Source organism: Oncorhynchus mykiss, chromosome 5, assembly GCF_013265735.2.
Source record: "Oncorhynchus mykiss isolate Arlee chromosome 5, USDA_OmykA_1.1, whole genome shotgun sequence".
In the NCBI taxonomy this organism is placed as follows: Eukaryota; Metazoa; Chordata; class Actinopteri; order Salmoniformes; family Salmonidae; genus Oncorhynchus; species Oncorhynchus mykiss.
Window position 1 is genome coordinate 62,633,412 of NC_048569.1, and position 18,299 is coordinate 62,651,710.

The 18,299-nt window shown below is 42.9% G+C and overlaps 1 protein-coding gene across 3 annotated transcripts in view; it reads right to left on the bottom strand.

Annotated features, from left to right (window-relative positions):
• The window catches only part of LOC110524270 (DNA-directed RNA polymerase, mitochondrial), a 93,978-nt gene that overhangs the window by 47,174 nt on the left and 28,505 nt on the right, over nt 1-18,299 (bottom strand). For all 3 annotated transcript variants that reach the window (XR_005051828.1, XM_036978023.1, XM_036978024.1), the window contains exons 6-13: nt 17,947-18,096; nt 11,254-11,421; nt 10,765-10,935; nt 10,406-10,645; nt 8,122-8,916; nt 7,852-7,974; nt 5,551-5,673; nt 3,894-4,073 (exon numbers count right to left, since the gene is read on the bottom strand). Coding sequence is in view for 2 of the 3 variants with exons in the window: in XM_036978023.1 (XP_036833918.1) it covers nt 3,894-4,073; nt 5,551-5,673; nt 7,852-7,974; nt 8,122-8,916; nt 10,406-10,645; nt 10,765-10,935; nt 11,254-11,421; nt 17,947-18,096 (1,950 nt within the window). In the remaining variant the exon portion in view is untranslated. The remainder of the gene's footprint in view (nt 1-3,893; nt 4,074-5,550; nt 5,674-7,851; nt 7,975-8,121; nt 8,917-10,405; nt 10,646-10,764; nt 10,936-11,253; nt 11,422-17,946; nt 18,097-18,299) is intronic.

The window sequence follows — 18,299 nt, forward strand, 5'->3', positions numbered from 1 at the left end:
GCATATCATATTCAACAAACCAAACATTAAAATACAGTTATAGAAGGTAATGTAAAAAACGCAAGAAGGTCTGTGCATCAATACCGGTATGTCGTAAAACTGCTCAGCCCTAGTTGATAGACGCGGATGGGTTAAGGGTCATTAAATCTTGTGTGGCTGAAGGGCGGGTGGGTGGCGGGAGGGTTGAATAAAGAGAAACGATAATCCATAAATGTTTTATTATTGCGCAATTTATATAGGCTACATTGAGGTTTTATTTAATTATTTTAGGCTCTCTAGTATTATTGCATACACTTAAACTTCAGGGCTTATCTGGACATTGACTAACCAGAATAACCCATTGTTTTTTGGCAAACTCCAAAGTCCTCTGATAATACTAGTCCCGTGCGAATCGACAGCCCTGTGTTTTGAGATAAATGTCTGAGTTTGCCAGGTATTGCTCGCGGTTTGAGCAAGAAAATAATAACTGATTCGATATATTGAACAAAGTGCTGTGCATAGCCTATATATGAAGGGCCCACATGTATCAACTTTCACAGTGAATTATTTTGTGCGAATTATAATTGAACATCGCCAAATGCATCATAAAAAAATATTGCGTCTATTTAATGCAACCCTTGCTGTTAATAGATCGCAAAGCAGCATACAAATTTTAGAACAATTTCACTTCCTCATATATAACCAAAAAACGCATACCAAGTTAACTGTTTAGCTCACATCTGAAGGCTGGGGGACAATTAGGATATCTTCTACAGATCGCTAAAATATCCTAATGATTATCATCACACTTGCTCATTTCAAATATAATGGCGACACTATATCAAATATGGTTTGGTAAGGTTTAGAAACTTGGTAACCAAGCTCGAGATATCAGTGTAGCCGGTTATCGCCTGGACTTGTTGAAATATCTTCACGCCTAGACAAAAACTCCAGCCTTCCGTTATATCTGTAAAATGATAGAAAAAAGAGGAAGAACGTTCTCTAGTAATACTAGTCCTGTGCGAATAAGGCAGTAGCCTCAATAATAACTCCTGCAGAATTAAGCATTTCTTCGAGTAAAATGATACACCAAATGTAGGCAAAATTTGGACTGGAGAAATATGATATCTTTATTTCTGCATATTGAGAGAATGCCATGCTCAGTTATATACCATCTGCAGAAGTGCTGTCTTTATCGTAACAGCGTCATAAAATCGGATAGTATTTTTATTTATTTTTTATTTTTAAATTAATTTATTTTTTACCCCTTTTTCTCCCCAATTTCGTGGTATCCAATTGTTGTAGTATCATCACTATCTTGTCTCATCGCTACAACTCCCGTACGGGCTCGGGAGAGACGAAGGTTGAAGGTGCGTCCTCCGATACACAACCCAACCAAGCCGCACTGCTTCTTAACACAGCGCACATCCAACCCGGAAGCCAGCCGCACCAATGCGCCGGAGGAAACACCGTGCACCTGGCCACCTTGGTTAGCGCACACTGCGCGCAGCCCACCACAGGAGTTGCTGGTGCGCGATGAGACAAGGACACCCCTACCGACCAAACCCTCCCTAACCCGGGCGACGCTAGGCCAATTGTGCGTCGCCCCACGGACCTCCCGGTCGCGGCCGGTTACGACAGAGCCTGGGCGTGAACCCAGACTCTGATGGCACAGCTGGCGCTGCAATACAGCGCCCTTAACCACTCCCTCCCGGGAGGCCCAAAATCGGATAGTATTTTAACCACATAAAATATGCATCTAAGCCGAACTGAAATCGTTGGGTCGTTTTCACAGCTTTCTTTCTCCTTACCACCGGTTAAACGAATGTCATTTGGACATTTTGCACATTTTTCCTGTTTTTTTGTTGCATTATTGAATTATTTTGCTCCGCAAACGATGACAGAGAAAACTTTACCAATTTCAACTAAATTGAAAAATTAATAATATCGATCTTTTACATTATCCTGTTGAGCAAAGGTTTATTTAGTCTTCTAGGGCAACATAATGACAAAGAGAAGCCTCATCTAATTATAGACAAGTCGACTAACACATTGCCTACCAAAATGTCGGAAATTATAAGCAGAAACAAAAAATGGATATCAGTGTGTGTGGTGTCACAAGCTCCCAGCTGCTGCCTGTCTATCCCAACTCCTACCCAGTTCTGCTGTTGGGGGAGCACAGAAGTTTTACTGTACCCTACCACAGCAGGGCCCCTTAGACAAGCTGTGAGGCCACGGAACTGCCATCAGCACTCTCATTACCCCTGACACCACTGTAACTAATGACATCCCAACCACCACATTTACATACTCAACAGTATGATTGCATCAACTGGGGGGGGGGGGGGCTTTCTCCATACTGTTATCAATTACCATAATACAGTAGGTTATGATGAGACAATTACCATTTGTATAGGTATATAGGTATCAATGATTTTGGCATAGAATTTGACTGAGAATAGGGGTATTACATTCATGGTGATATTGCTGCATTGAACTAAAAGGTTATGAGAAGTACGATCGTCACATTACAGTGGTATATAAATCTCAGTGTGATCAGACGGTTTCCCCAGCCGTTCGTTTCACTGTAGTAATAATTTCCCATTACACTGTTCCCAGATTCCCTGTTGAACTAATTACAATTGTTAACATCTCTCTGGCTATGAGAAAATAAACTCTAGGGGGGGACAGAAATTGAATTTCTGAATGTTGGGGGGTTGGGGGGGGGGGACATGTCCCCCCTGTCCCCAGTGAAAGTTGCACCCTTGCTACTGTATTATAACAGGCCTACGTGCTTGTGTGAAGTACCTAAAGATCAATAAAATCAATGGCTATCATAGACGGATATACAGTGAATGACATCAGTCATCAGTATGCCATACATGGGAATGTATCGCTGTGTATGCCATTTCTCGTAACACAGTCATATGATATAGGAGATTGTTATATAATACTGTTAAGTATTCATCTAGAAAGTTCATAGTGACATCATAAAACCAACAACAGCTCTCTTTGGGGATTTGAAGTGGTCAAATGGTGTAGAAGGGGTGGAAGGTAACCTAGTGGTTTGAGCACAGGGCCAGTAACCGAAAGGTTGCTGGATCGAATCCCCGAGCAGACAAGGTAAAGATCTGTCGTTTTGCCCCTGAACAAGGCAGTTAACACACTGTTCCCCGGTAGGCCGTCGGTGTAAATAAGAATTTGTTCTTAACTGACTTGTCTAGTTATAAAAGTTATCTCCGTTATTATGGCTCATATTCTTTGTAACCGTTTAGGCTAGAGACGAGCCATTTCTTTGCTGTAAAGCTGCAAGCATGCCTGTCCATTTCCCCTCTCTGGCACTCAGAGGTTGCGCATGACAGTGAACCTGCAGTCTACTAAGACTAGCCTGTGCTCTTGGTAACAGTCAATGAAATGATGCCAACTTTGTACGCTCTGCGCGCTGCTCCAATGTAACACCAGAAGACTCACCGGGGTCTGCATCCCCTAAATGATATTTACAAAACTGATGGAGGAACAGATGTGCAGGAAGCGTGGACGGAGAGAGGCATGTGAGTGATGGCTGGAAGGGGATACTGCTGGCTGATTACAGTTGCAACATGAAAGTGAAGTGTATATTATTGGACCGGCGCATACCAGAGACTGGTGGCTGTTGCTTCAAATCAACTGAATATATAAACATTTTATAACAGGCGCCAGCAGGTTCTTTATATCAGTAGGGGACGAAAATTTGGTAGTATCATATGAAATTGTACTACGGTATTCTAAAATGCTGGTATCATAAGTATCATGACGTTTTGGTACTGTGATACTATCGTGGTATCGGTACACACTAGCCAACACCCGAGGATGGATAAATGGAACCAATCTTTATTGTCCTCACTGGGGTACTGGAGGCTACTGGTAGGCCTTACCTTGGGGAAGTCATCAATCTCCTTGAGCCTCTTCTCTATCTGGAGACGTCCTCCGTAGCGCGTCACCCCGTACACCACCGTCATCACCGTCTGCTTCACCACCTTCCTGCTGATGAAGCCCTCCAGCACCTGGGCGATCTTCAGACCCTTCTCAGCATCCCGCACACGGAACTCCTCCACCTATAAAACCCACAGAGAGCACCAAACACACTGTCATCTTGTCCAAAGGGAATCGCACTGACTCACAATAGTATCATTCACTGACTGACAGGCACAGAGCATCATTTGGGAGCATAAGAGCACCACATTGACTCAGTGTGCTACAGACAATACAAGGATTTAGACTGTCAGTGCCTGCGACACAGCTACCACACTGCCTCAATAGAGCAATTGCTTTAGCAGCACTTTGCTGTATAGCCTGTACAGAACCTGCTGTACTAGTTATACAAGTGTACAGTCTGAATCAATGAACTGCAATCACTTTAAAGTTACACCGGGTGTATACTTCCTGTAAACATTGTAACCTGGATGATTGGGGCCCTGTGTGTACAGGAGGTGTTTCTCCTCCCTAGGACTAAGAGCGGAGATGATTTCATCAGCTGCTTTCTAATCAGAGCTCCCAGGGGTGAGTGGACAATGAGGTAGGAGGGAGCAGAGAGCACTGACACAGCACTATTCTGACGGGCAGCCCAGCTCATTGAGAACTCCTCAATGTACTCTGCTGCTCCAGTTAAATGAGGCTTGATGTTTTTGGCATGGCCGCACTGTGCTTTTTTATCACAGCATAAACACTCTCCACTCCCACCGGTGCTAAAATCAATAGGCTCACTATTAGCCTGAAATTATTTCCCCTTAAAATGAGACGCTTGTTCAGAGCAGAATCCTTGCGCTGTAGGAGCTGGGGCAAAGAAGGGCTCTGGGGCAAAGAGGGGCTCTGGGGCAAAGAGGGGCTCTGGGGCAAAGAGGGGCTCTGGGGCAAAGAGGAGCTCTGGGGCAAAGAGGAGCTCTGGGGCAAAGAGGAGCTCTGGGACAAAGAGGAGCTCTGGGACAAAGAGGAGCTCTGGGACAAAGAGGAGCTCTGGGACAAAGATGAGCTCTGGGACAAAGAGGAGCTCTGGGACAAAGAGGAGCTCTGGGACAAAGAGGAGCTCTGGGACAAAGAGGAGCTCTGGGGCAAAGAGGAGCTCTGGGGTAAAGAGGAGCTCTGGGGTAAAGAGGAGCTCTGGGGTAAAGAGGGCTCTGGGGCAAAGAGGGCTCTGGGGCAAAGAGGCAAAGTAAGCCTGATGTAAGGCTGAGGAGAGCAGGTGCTGTTATTATAGACTGTGCTAAGGAAAAAGAACAAGTAGACTGTCATTCAATAGGAGTCCAACCACCCAAGTAAATGAATAAAGAAGCTCAATAATGTAAGACACTCATCAAGGACATAGGAAGATAAATAGAACATGAATTTGGGCATTACAGCCAAGCTGTTTTGACAGTTGGTGTTATTACTACAGTATAAGGGAAAGGGTTTTACTACAATGCATTCAACTGAAATGTGTCTTCCGCATTTAACCCAACCCATCTGAATCAGGTGGTAAGGGAAGGGTGATTCAACCACCCCAGCATTAACTAGAACCCCTGCCCACTGCGCCCTCTGGTGCCCAGGCTGACTGACCTGCTGTGCCACCCCGCTGTAGACATCCTGGGGTACCTCACAGGGAATAAGGTTCACAGAGGTGGCACCAATCACGTCTCGACCCAGGGCTGCATAGTGCTGCAGGCCGTTACACGAGCCATCCTGAGAGAGAGGAGAGAGAGAGAGATGCAACACTATAACAGATCACAAAACTGGTGGATGGAGTCGAGTTGGTGGTGTGATACTGCTGGCAGCATTCGTTTAATTTAACAATGACATAGCCCACAGATTGTAATTTTTCCGAGGCTAGAGTAACAGACAATTAAGTACCAGTCAAATTACTACGCTCATTCCAAAAGACATCTGGACCTTGACTTCTCACACAGAGACAGAGAGACTCAAAAATAATAAAAAGGAAAATAGAGAGCAAATAAGCAAGCAACTTTTATTGGAGTGGCAAATAAAAGATGAACCGTGGCCATGGATGGAGTCCTGAAGCAGCAGAGAAAGACCAGGTCAATGGGCTGCTCAGCTCTTCGTGGGGTTTTAACTGGGCACCGATTGTGCTTACCCCTGCAGATTGCTCTACCACTGGCTCTATTACACAGCCAGAGCCCAGCCAACAGACAGCTAACTGATGTCTGAACACATCATTTAGGCTGGATGACCATATTGCTTACACCTACAGTTAAAGTCGGAAGTTTACATACACCTTAGCCAAATACATTTAAACTCAGTTTTTCACAATTCCTGACATTTAATCCTAGTAAAAAATCCCTGCCATAGGTCAGTTAGGATCACCAATTTATTTTAAGAATGTGAAATGTCAGAATAATAGTAGAGAGAGATTTATTTCAGCTTTTATTTCTTTGATCACATTCCCAGTGGGTCAGAAGTTTACATACACTCAATTAGTATTTGGTAGCATTGCCGTTAAATTGATTAATTTGGGTCAAACGTTTCGGGTAGCCTTCCAAAAGATTCCCACAATAAGTTGGGTGAATTTTGGCCCATTCCTCCTGACAGAGCTGGTGTAACTGAGTCAGGTTTGTAGGCTTATTCAGTTCTATCCACACATTTTCTATAGGATTGAGGTCAGGGCTTTGTGATGGCCAATTTAATACCTTGACTTTGTTGTCCTTTAGCGATTTTGCCACAACTTTGGAAGTATGCTTGGGGTCATTGTCCATTTGGAAGACCCATTTGCCACCAAGCTTTAACTTCCTGACTGATGTCTTGAGATGTTGCTTCAATATATCCACATCATTTTCTTTCCTCATGATGCCATCTATTTTGTGAAGTGCAACAGTCCCTCCTGCAGCAAAGCATCCCCACAACATGATGCTGACACCCCCGTGCTTTACGTTTGGGATGGTGTTCTTCAGCTTGCAAGTCTCCCTTTTTCTCCAAACATAATGATGGTCATTATGGCCAAACAGTTCTATTTTTGTTTCATCAAACCAGAGGACATTTCTACAAAAAGTACAATCTTTGTCCCTATGTGTAGTTGCAACCGTAGTCTGGCTTTTTGATGGCGGTTTTGGAGCAGTGGCTTCTTCCTTGCTGAGCGGCCTTTCAGGTTATGTCGATATAGGACTAGATTTACTGTGGATATAGATACTTTTGTACCTGTTTCCTCCAGCATCTGCACAAGGTCCTTTTCTGTTTTTCTGGGATTGATTTGCACTTTTCGCACCAAAGAACACGTCTCCTTCCTGAGCGGTATGAAGGCTGCGTGGTTCCATGGTGTTTATTCTTGCGTACTATTGTTTGTACAGATGAAAGTGGAACCTTCAGGCATTTGGAAATTGTTCCCAAGGATGAACCAGAATTATGGAGGTCCACAATTTTTTTTCAGAGGTTGATTTCTTTTGATTTTCCCATGATGTCAAGCAAAGAGGCACTGAGTTTGAAGGTAGGCCTTGAAATACACCCACAGGTACACCTCCAATTGACTCAAATTGTGTCAATTCGCCTATCAGAAGCTTCTAAAACCATTACATAATTTTCTGGAATTTTCTAAGCTGATTAAAAGCCACAGTCAACATAGTGTATGTATCTTCTGACCCACTGGAATTGTGATACAGTGAATTATAAGTGAAATAATCTGTCTGTAAACAATTGTTGGAAAAATAACTTGTGTCATGCACGAAGTAGATGTCCTAACCGACTTGCCAAAACTATAGTTTGTTAACAAGAAATGTGTGGAGTGTTTGAAAAACGAGTTTTAATGACTCCAACCTAAGTGTATGTTAACTTCTGACTTCAACTGTACCTATATAATCATTTCAGATCTACATGGAGGGTCAAGTGGTAGGGGTTAGAGGTCAACGTCATTACCTGATGTACAGGAAAGTGGGAGATGAAGTGTGTGGGGTCAGGTGACCTGACGGCGTTGGCTATCTCCATACAGCAGGCCAGGGTTTGCCAGGGTTCATCTGCATTCTGCCACCACTTCTTACCCTGCCATGGAAACATAGACAATGAGGTACTAGATACACAACATTACTACTCAACGGTTCGATTATCTCCCAGTGGGTAGAATAATAATCTCAATCTATGAGCTCCAACAGTATGATAAGAAACAGAAAACATTGTTAGCAGACTGACGATGAGGGGGTTGTCTGCAGAGTCCAGGATGTCGTCCATGATGGAGTTGGCGTACTCCAACCTGCCGGCCAGCGAGCTGCGTTTCTTCAAGCCTGTCAGGTTGACCAGGTGGATCTTCAGCCATTCCAGCCCACCCGGCCCTAAGGGCTTCCCCTCCGCAAACACCAGGACGGCCCTGGTCACATCGCTGCCTAGGTGGTTGAAGTAGGGCGGGCACGGGTAGGTGCGCCCGCGGAAGTCCATGTTGTGGGGGAACCAGAAGACCTCGTCCCTCATGTGGTTGGCGATGGAGAGTTTATAGAGGGCGTCCATCCTGAGGCTGTGCATCTCACTGCACTTCTTCTTGGCATTAACCACCTCCCTCTTCAGGTGGGCCTTCTCGGCTGAGGTGAAGGTGGCTGAGTCCTGCTGGTTGTAGCGGGGAATCTTAGGAGCCTCAGAGTTGGGCGGCGGAACGTCCAGCTTCTCACTACCCTTGTCATTGAAGATGGAGATGATGATGTCCAGCAGGGGCTGGTTGATCCTCCAGGCTGCGTTGCCCAGCTGGTTGAGGGAGTCCAGCACGGCATGGAGGTCAGCATCCTGGCACTTCTCCAGCAGGATCTCATGCTGGTTGGCACCTTCCACCGCGCGCATCATTTTGGTGGGGGTCAGGAGGTAAGCGCCGAATTTAGCCGAGGTCCAGGGCACGGGCGGGCACAGCATGGGCATCACGTAGGAGTCAAAGGTCAGCGTGGTGTCCATGGCATCCTGCTGCATCTGCGTCAGGATGGGGTGCGGCTTGATGAAGCCGACCTGGAGCCAATCACATCACAAGAGATCTAATTAATTACATTAAATACAAATCATACAAATACAGTACCAGTCCAATCAAATTTATGCTCAAAACAGAGCTGAATTTTTCAATTAAGCTTCAGTAAAACAGTCAGGCTTATTTGCTGAGACAACAACACATTAATCATGGCTTCAGCTAAGGTGTCTGGTTCATAGAAGGTTTATTTATTATTTTTTACCCCATTTTCCACCCCAATTTCGATCTGGTCTCATTGCTGCAACTCCCCAACAGGCTCGGAAGGCGAAGGTCGAGTCATGCGTCCTCCGAAATATGACCCACCAAAAGACGCTTCTTAACTCCCGCCTGCTTAACCCAAAAGCCAGCTGCACCAATGTGTCGGAAGAAACACCATTCAACTGACAACCGAGGTCAGCCTGCAGGCGTCCGCCCCGCCACAAGGATTCGCTAGAGCACAATAAGCTCCGGCCAAACCCTCCCCTAACCCGGATGACGCTGGGCCAATTGCACGCCGCCCTATGGCACTCTCGATCACGGCCGGTTGTGATGCAGCCTGGGATCGAACCCAGGTCTGTAGTGACGCCTCTATCACTGTGATGCAGTGCCTTAGACCGCTTCACCACTCGGGAACCCAGTTCATAGCAGTTTTAATCACGTGACAGCCGGAGATGAACTAACTACTCCCTGAAGGGCTTCACCATCCAAACCCAGACAGACAGAAACAGCATTGAACAGCACTACAGTATAAACCAACAGTGCACAGAGAGAGCTAAAGAGAGAAAGAGAGATATTATAACAGATTCAGTCCATCAACCAGGCAGAGCCTAACTGTGCATGCTGTAAAATCATTAGGCTGCACCCCTGCTGGCCTACCCTCTATCCCTCTGAGCCAGAACAGCAGAAGGCTGGGTGGCCAGAGACAAGCTTCGAAACCCACAGTGGACTCCACTGTCAAAGCACATCAAGTCCACCAGGTTGAGATGCCGGCAGGTGCTTTTTTCCCCCACCAGGAACGAGGCTCGGAGGACAATATAGAAAGTGTCTTAATTTCCTTGTCAGTTATCCCAGGACAGTAAATCAGCCAGCCAATTAAGGGGACAGTAAAAAAGGATTACTTTGGAAGCCATTCGTCTTACTCAACTGCACCGCCGTCCACTCTTGCAAGGAAAGCGGTTTTATTATTCATATGCCTATGAGCCAGACCGTGCAGGCAGAGAGTAATATGAGGGAGCTGAGCTGAGAGAGGAGAGCTGAAGACAGATGGAGAAGCTATGACAGACAGCCCTGTCCAAAACCAAGGTCACTTGTTATGTTCTGGCTGCTTTTCACTGCTGCACTACTGATCGATTTCACTCATAAATGCCAACGTGAAGATTAAGGCATGAGCTGAGGAACCAACACTAACCCTGGGAAATTGGGTGAATAAATTGGGAGAAAATAACTGGCATAAAATCACTTCAACTAACAATTCCACTCTAGTATATGCTTTACCTGTTTGTTACTGCGGAAGGTGTACATGTGGTAGAGCACAGGGATGAGCTTTCGGTCGTAGGCAGAGTTGAGGATGTCGCTGTTCACTTTCATGTGCTTGACCATGAGGTCCACCAGATAGGTACCCAGCTCCACCACCACCATGTGAGGCCAGTGGGTCTCGTCCCCCAGCAGGGAGGGACCAGAGCTATGCTCCGCCTCCAGCTTCCACCATCGCTCCCTAGGCAATACGTCAAACTCCTGCAAGGCACAGTAAGGAGGTTTTCTTTAAGTCAAACAGTAGGTCAATAATTTGATACGTCTTCTAATTGCATGCAGATAAAGACCAGATAAAGACCAGATGTGGAGGAGTGTCATACCTTAGAGTCTTTGGCCAGTAGCTCAGCATATTCATTGTAGATATGGCTGAGCTTGTCCACCATCTGATTGTGTCCCTTCATGCGGATGCAGAACATGTTGTGGACCCGGTTGCCTAGCTCCTTGGCCAGGATGTGGAGAGACTCCCCACTGGGAGGCAGGTTGGACAGACTCTGACCACAGACAAAGAGCAACATGATTAGGACTATCCAGATTTTATAGAATTACATTTTATGCAATGCTACAAAGTTGCTAAATAAACCTCAACCCTGAACTCTAAATACAACAGAGGTCTATAGGACCCAAGATCATAGATACTGCTGGGATTCAGTGGGTTTTATCTGAGGGATCCGAGCGCAGAACATTGCAGAAAGTCAAATTCAACTTTGGATCATTCAGATCATCACCTTTCAAAAAGGTGAGATTTAAAACAACAGATGTGTGTATGACCCAAGCACCAATATACTGATAGTATTCAGCGGGTTATATACCTGGATCATGATGTCTACATAGTCCTTTTCATCCAGCAGACAGAGGTAGGGGTAGAGGCTGAGTCTGACGGCTTTCTGGGTGCTGCTGGCCAGGATTATCTTGCCCTCCCTCAGGGCCCCAACCAGGGCTTTGTGCCACACTAACCGCTGCACTGCCAGAAGGTCCCGCTGAAACAGACAACATGGTCTCACTGCATGGTCTAGTGTGGATGAAAACATATTCTGCCTTATATCCACTCTGGACATGAGTTCAACTTTGACTTAAGGTTAAACAACAAACACATTAGATCTGTAGTATCTGTGGCATTCAGCACATACAATTGAGGCCAAATACATTGAGTGTACAAAACATTAGGAACACCTGCTCTTCCAATGACATAGACTTACCAGGCGAAAGCTATGATTCCTTATTGATGCCACTTGTTAAATCCACTTCAAATCAGTGTAGATACAGAAGAGGAGTCAGGCTAAATAATGATTTTTAAGCCGTAAGGCAATTGAGACATGGATTGTGCATGTATGCCATTCAGAGGGTGAAAGGGCAAGACAAAATATTTAAGTGCCTTTGAACAGGGTATGGTAATAGCAGGGCTAGGTAATAGCCAGCTTTTGTCCGATATATCTTTTTAAAGACGATGAATAAAATTTGCGCCAGCCAATTGTCCAGGAGAAAGAAAAATCCCATTGCGAAAGAATGCTTTTTAGCCGATTCATTGATGGAAATACATTTGACTGGTCATGCTTATCTGTCTATAAATTCATTTAGTGGAATTAAATAGGCTTGTGTACAGTACATTCGTTATGCATCTTATTTATCACAAGCGTACAGCATACAGATACAGAGCCTTTGAGTGGAAAATATGTTGCTGCTGCTGCATCTTGTGGTGCTTTCAAGACAACTGGGAACTTGGAGGATAAAAGGTCAAATCATGACGTCAGTGATCTTAAAGTCAGGAAAATCGGCATTCTAGACAGAGTTGCGGAGTTGTAATTCCCAGTCGGAGCTCGTTTTTTTGCCAAGTTCCCAGTCTTGAATGCTCCATATGGTGTATTTCTTTTACAATCACTATCCATTGTGTCACTGTGGGAGGGTCTTTTTGTAGCCATTTTCTAGTGATACAACTAGTTCTGAGTTGTTTTGAAAATGGAAATGGAAGGCAGGCTTCATCAGTGCGTCACACACACATTTTGAAAACAATGGTTTAAAACCTGAACATTTTAATACATATTTTGAGGCATGTCTTACCTTGCTTCAAAGTAGCCTATTAGATCTCCTCTATTCTAATTTTCATCTCTATCACATGAAACCGCTTGCATGTGCAGTGCCCTTTTGACAAAGGTGGTTTCCCGCTAATTGCATTACGGAACGTACATTTGCACGTAGCCTACTGCTTTGTGCGCATTGCTGCACTTATAATGTCAAGAAATAATAATTTATCAACATTTTAAGCTAAACGTTCTGATCTGTTGCATCAGACATTTCTTTTTGGTGTCATTTTATTCATGTTGGTATGAATATTGTCCCACAACTGTCCCGAGTCTGTTTGGAACAGTCTATTTCTTTCTCGACAAGCTAACCAATAGAATAAGGAGCCTAAACTTGTCTACTATAGTAGATTGAAACAGGCTGGTGATTTTGCTGTTCGCTACTCATCTTGTTGGCCGAGGAAAAGTAAATGTAACCAGTTAGTCTAATGCACATCAAAGTTCACATCAGAATTCGGTAAGCATCATCAAATCAAATCAAATTTTATTGGTCACATACACATAGCAGATGTTATTGCGAGTGTAGCGTAATGCTTGTGCTTCTAATTCGTCGACTTGCATGTTCTGTTTTTTATGAATTACCATTCTAAATGTGGTTTATGTAATCCTGAGTACCATGGGTGGACCCCCCTAATCAGGTTTACGCACCCAATGCATATGGGTCCGGAAAATTTCGCAAATTTCCTGTCAATTAAAATGTTGCAGGACAAATGTCCGGCGAAACATTTTCCTAACGGAAACCCTGGGTAGTAGGTGCCAGGTGCATCGGTTTGAGTGTGTCAAGAACTGCAACACTGCTGAATTTCTCAAGCTCAACAGTTTCCTGTGTGTATCAAGAATGGGCCAACACCCAAAGGACATCCAGACAACTTGACAAGCATTGGAGTCAACATTAACCAGCATCCCTGTGGAACTCTTTCGATACATTGTAGAGTCCCTTTCCCGACGAATTGAGGCTGTTCTGATGGCAAAAGGGGGTGCAACTGTATGGTTGAGAGGGGTGAAGCTAAATAAATGGCAAATAAATGGCAAAAGAGGTCTGGCTGTACAACCAAATGGCAAACGTACAGCAAATTGAGAAATTGTGACTAAACTGAATAAAAAGAAGAATAAACTATACTATGAAACAAAGATAAATTACATAAAGAATGATAGTAAGGCTTTGGAGCACCTTAAATTACATTTTGGGCAAAAAGGAAAACTCAGCTGATTATTATTATCTGACCCTGCTGGTCATCTATGAATGTTTGAACATCTTGGCCATGTTCTGTTAATCTCCACCCGCCACAGCCAGAAAATGACTGGCCACCCCTCAGAGCCTGTTCCTCTCTAGGTTTCTTCCTAGGGTCTGGTCTTTCTATTGAGTTTTCATAGCCACCATGCTTCTACATCTGCATTGCTTGCTGTTTGGGGTTTTAGGCTGGGTTTCTGTACAGCACTTTGTGACATCGGCTGATGTAAAAAGGCTTTATAAATACATTTGATTGATTGATTGAATCAGATGACTCATTCATCCCAAAACCCACTGATATTGCCAACTACTTTAATATTTTTTTTATTGGCAAGATTAGCAACTTTAGGCACAACATGCCAGCAACAAATGCTGACACTACACATCGCTGACACTACACAAGTATATCTGACCAAATTATGAAAGACAAGCATTGTAATTTTGAATTCCGTAAAGTAAGTGTGGAAGAGGTGAAAAAGCCACCGGGTCTGACAACTTGGATGGAAAATTACTGAGGATAATAGCGGACGATATTGCCACTCCGTTTTGCCATATCTTCAATTTAAGCCTACTAGAAAATGTGTTCCCTCAGGCATGGAGGGAAGCAAAAGTTATAGCCGACCAATCAGCCTGTTACCAACCATTTGGATGTATTTGACCAGATCCAATGCTATTTTTCAGTAAACAAATTGACAGACTTTCAGCACGCTTAAAGGGGAGGACATTCAACAAGCACTTACACTTATTAAGCCAGCAGCATACCACCCTGCATCTCCCCCCAGGTAGAATCAGGAATTCCCCAGGGCAGGCCCCTTACTTTTTAAAATCTTTACTAACGACATGCCACTGGCATATCCCCCCTTGAGTAAAGCCAGTGGATGTATTGTAATGTTTAAAAAAAATGTTAACTGCCTTAATTTTGTTGGACCCCAGGAAGAGTAGCTGTTGCCAAAGGATCCATAATAAATACAAAACTCAATATTTGGAAGGCGTTCCTTGCACTTTTTCAATGGAGATCAATGAAGCAGAATATTATGTTTTCTCTTTGAAAAACTGATTGAATGGCTATTTTTAGCCGGTAGGCACCTGCAACTTACCACAGGTGAAATACATTACATTTTTTGGGTCCTGTGCAGTTGTAAATCAAACAAATACACATGTGAACACAACGTTTTTCAATTTCAACTTATTTGAGAAGAAATAGTGAATCATGGAAAGGTGCCAATATATTTGGTGCATCTGTATGTGTTCAGATTCAGAGATGGTGAGAGGACAGACGTCTCCAGCCAGGTTGTAAAACCAGGTCAGCCTTCCATCCATGGGACTGTCATATTCCCCATCCATGCCAAGAGGAGAGCGCCCAGCTGACACCGAGCAGATAGGCTGGCCTGGCCTGTAAAGGTGACTCAGCTCCCTCCTCAGGAGAGCCTCATTACAATATATTATCATGCTGCTCTGCCTGCTGTAAATGTTGCAGGACCACCAGGGACCCTCGTCCTCCGGCTCCCAGTCTGAAACATTGTCTGGAAATGCAGGGAGAGTTTAAACTGTAAATGCCAATGCCTGGCCCCAGACCACTGAGATATGGGGAGAGGGACACATCGCAGGAATAATATAGCTGATGTCTGGTGGCCTCAATGCATAATGTTCAAAGTTTTGACTGAAGTCTGGACACAAACTTTTCTCACAGATGACACTGACTGAACATGAAAAAAATACATCAACATCATGAAAATACATGATTTTGTCATTGGTAATGCTGAGCGAATAGTGCTTTTTGAGGTCGGTTTGCGTCGTGCCTAAGAACAGCCCGTAGCCATGGTATATTGGCCATATACCACATCCCCTCATGCTATATTGCTTACACACACACACACACACACACACACACACTTAAAAAATATATATATTTTCCTTTATTACTGTCTAACCCTAGCACCCCTCCCCCAATTGGAGTAAACTAGTGAACAACAACGCTTAGGCCTGTATTTCCAGCGTATACATACTACATACATTTTATGGACACAGTCTATTTATTATAAGTTGTTATTAGTCTCAACCTTCAGCTCTATTCAACCCCTCCCATCTATCTCTTAACATAATCCATATTGGATTTCTATTTGCCATTTATTTCTCAACTGATGTGATGTTTCACAAAAGTTCTGAACCTTTCTATTCTCATTGTTTCTACAGAATGTAAATTGAAAATAAAAAATAATTATTATATTATTGATCGATTGACTGACTTTTCCGATCACCCAGTAGTGCTATCTGCAGGGTTAGCTCCAGGTAAATATTGCAATTCTTCTGCCATTCCTGGACCTATGACCAAAAACAAGCTACATATGGATAGTATTTAAAAAAAAAAGATCTAATGATTGTCTCTTTGCAGCAAAATCTGCAGAGCTGGGAAGGTTGTATCCCCCATATAAATAACATTATATTGGTTGCAAGAATTTCGTATAATAATTTAAATGGTAAAATTCAAAGTTTTGTGCCATGGTACGTCAAAAATCTCTTCCAAACTATTTTGCAATCTAAACTGCACGACTGTCAATTTCTTGGTCCTTAATAAATTAAACTGGTATACTTTTTTTATTTATCACAATTTTCTTTAACCAATTATGGTCTTTAATGCAGGGCTGACAGACAGGTTCCTTACTTTTTCCCCCTTCCACTTTCCTCTTCCATTTTTGCGGAAACGCTGCAAATAGTTGGTTGTAATTTTGGGTAGAGCAGACATTTCCATATGTTTTTGTTAGCTGCATGTGTGACATAACTCCACCAGTCTTATTTTTTTGTCATAAATATATTTATAGTAACACACTGAAATACACTCTAGTAATACAGTATGGAATAGTAACACACTGAAATACACTCTAGTTTATTGCCTGCACATAGCAAATAGTTTTAAAAAATATATTATTTGGAACGGCAAGCCAGGCAGAATTAAACGGGTCTATTTATATAATGAATATTAATTTGGAGGGCAGAAATTATTAAATATTAAAGCACTAGACCTCTCACTAAAGGCTTCAGTCATACAAAAGTTATACTGAATTCCAAACTGGTTCACGAGCAAATTAGTAAAACTGTCTCATGTTCAAGAATGGCCTTTTTCCTTTTATTCAGATTACAACCTCTCACTTTCCGTTATTTGAAAAGTAAATCATCTCTCAAATATGGTTAAACTAACCACAATATTTGTTGTATTATTTGTTCTGTATTTTCTGGTGGATTAAATTGAAATTGCAACCAACTATCTATGGCTTGTTTTAAAAATATGAGATGATTTCCTTTTCAAATAACTGAAAGTGAGAGGTTGAAATCTGAATAAAAGGAAAAAGGCCATTCTTGAACATAGGGTGAGACATTCCTACCAATTTACTAGAGAACCAGTTTGGAATTCAGTATAACTTTTGTATGACTGAAGCCTTTAGTGAGAGGTTTAATGCTTTAATATTTAATAATTTCTGCCCTCCAAATTCATATTCATTATATAAATAGGCCCGTTTAATTCTGCCTTTGCTTGCCGTTCCAAATCATTTAAAAAACTGTTTGCTAGGTGCAGGCAATAAACTATAGTGTATTTCAGTGTGTTACTATTCCATACTGTATTAGTATAGTAGTATATTTCAGTATTATTATTCCATACTGTATTCCCATAGTGTATTTCTATTCCATACTGTAATCCTATAGTGTATTTCTATTCCATACTGTATTTCTATAGTGTATTTCTATTCCATGCTGTATTACTAGTGTATTTCTATTCCATACTGTATTCCTATAGTGTATTTCTATTCCATACTGTATTTCTATAGTGTATTTCTATTCCATGCTGTATTGCTATAGTGTATTTCTATTCCATACTGTATTCCTATAGTGTATTTCTATTCCATACTGTTTTCCTAGTGTATTTCTATTCCATACTGTATTCCTAGTGTATTTCTATAGTAGTATATTTCAGTGTTACTATTCCATATTGTATTCCTATAGTGTATTTCTATTCCATACTGTATTACTATATTGTATTTATTTTCCATACTGTATTACTATAGTAGTATATTTCAGTGTGTTACTATTCCATATTGTATTACTATAGTGTATTTCTATTCCATAATGTATTACTATAGTAGTATATTTCACTGTTACTCCAGCTAGGCCAGACTATATGTGTAGGTGGCCAGTTTGTTTACCATCTTGGCCATGTGTGAGGTGACAGGCTTCATGGCCTCCACAGAGTGAATGGTGATGGTGCTGGCCTGCTCGATGCTCAGCTGACGGCTGAACCTCTCCTGCAGCTCCTCCAGGCTGAAGGCCATCTTGGGGTATTTAGCATCTGCCCTCTGAAACACACAGACAGAGCAGAGGATAAGGGTGGGGGGGGGGGGGGGGGGGGCATAAACAGACTGGGATCTCCAGGGAGAGACTATTACCTTGCATCATAGGAGAGACACATTAGAAGGAAGCCTACATTAAACCTAAAGTCTATTATTAGACGTAATAGTGCTGGTACATCAATGTTTCCTTGTGGAGAATACACACATTG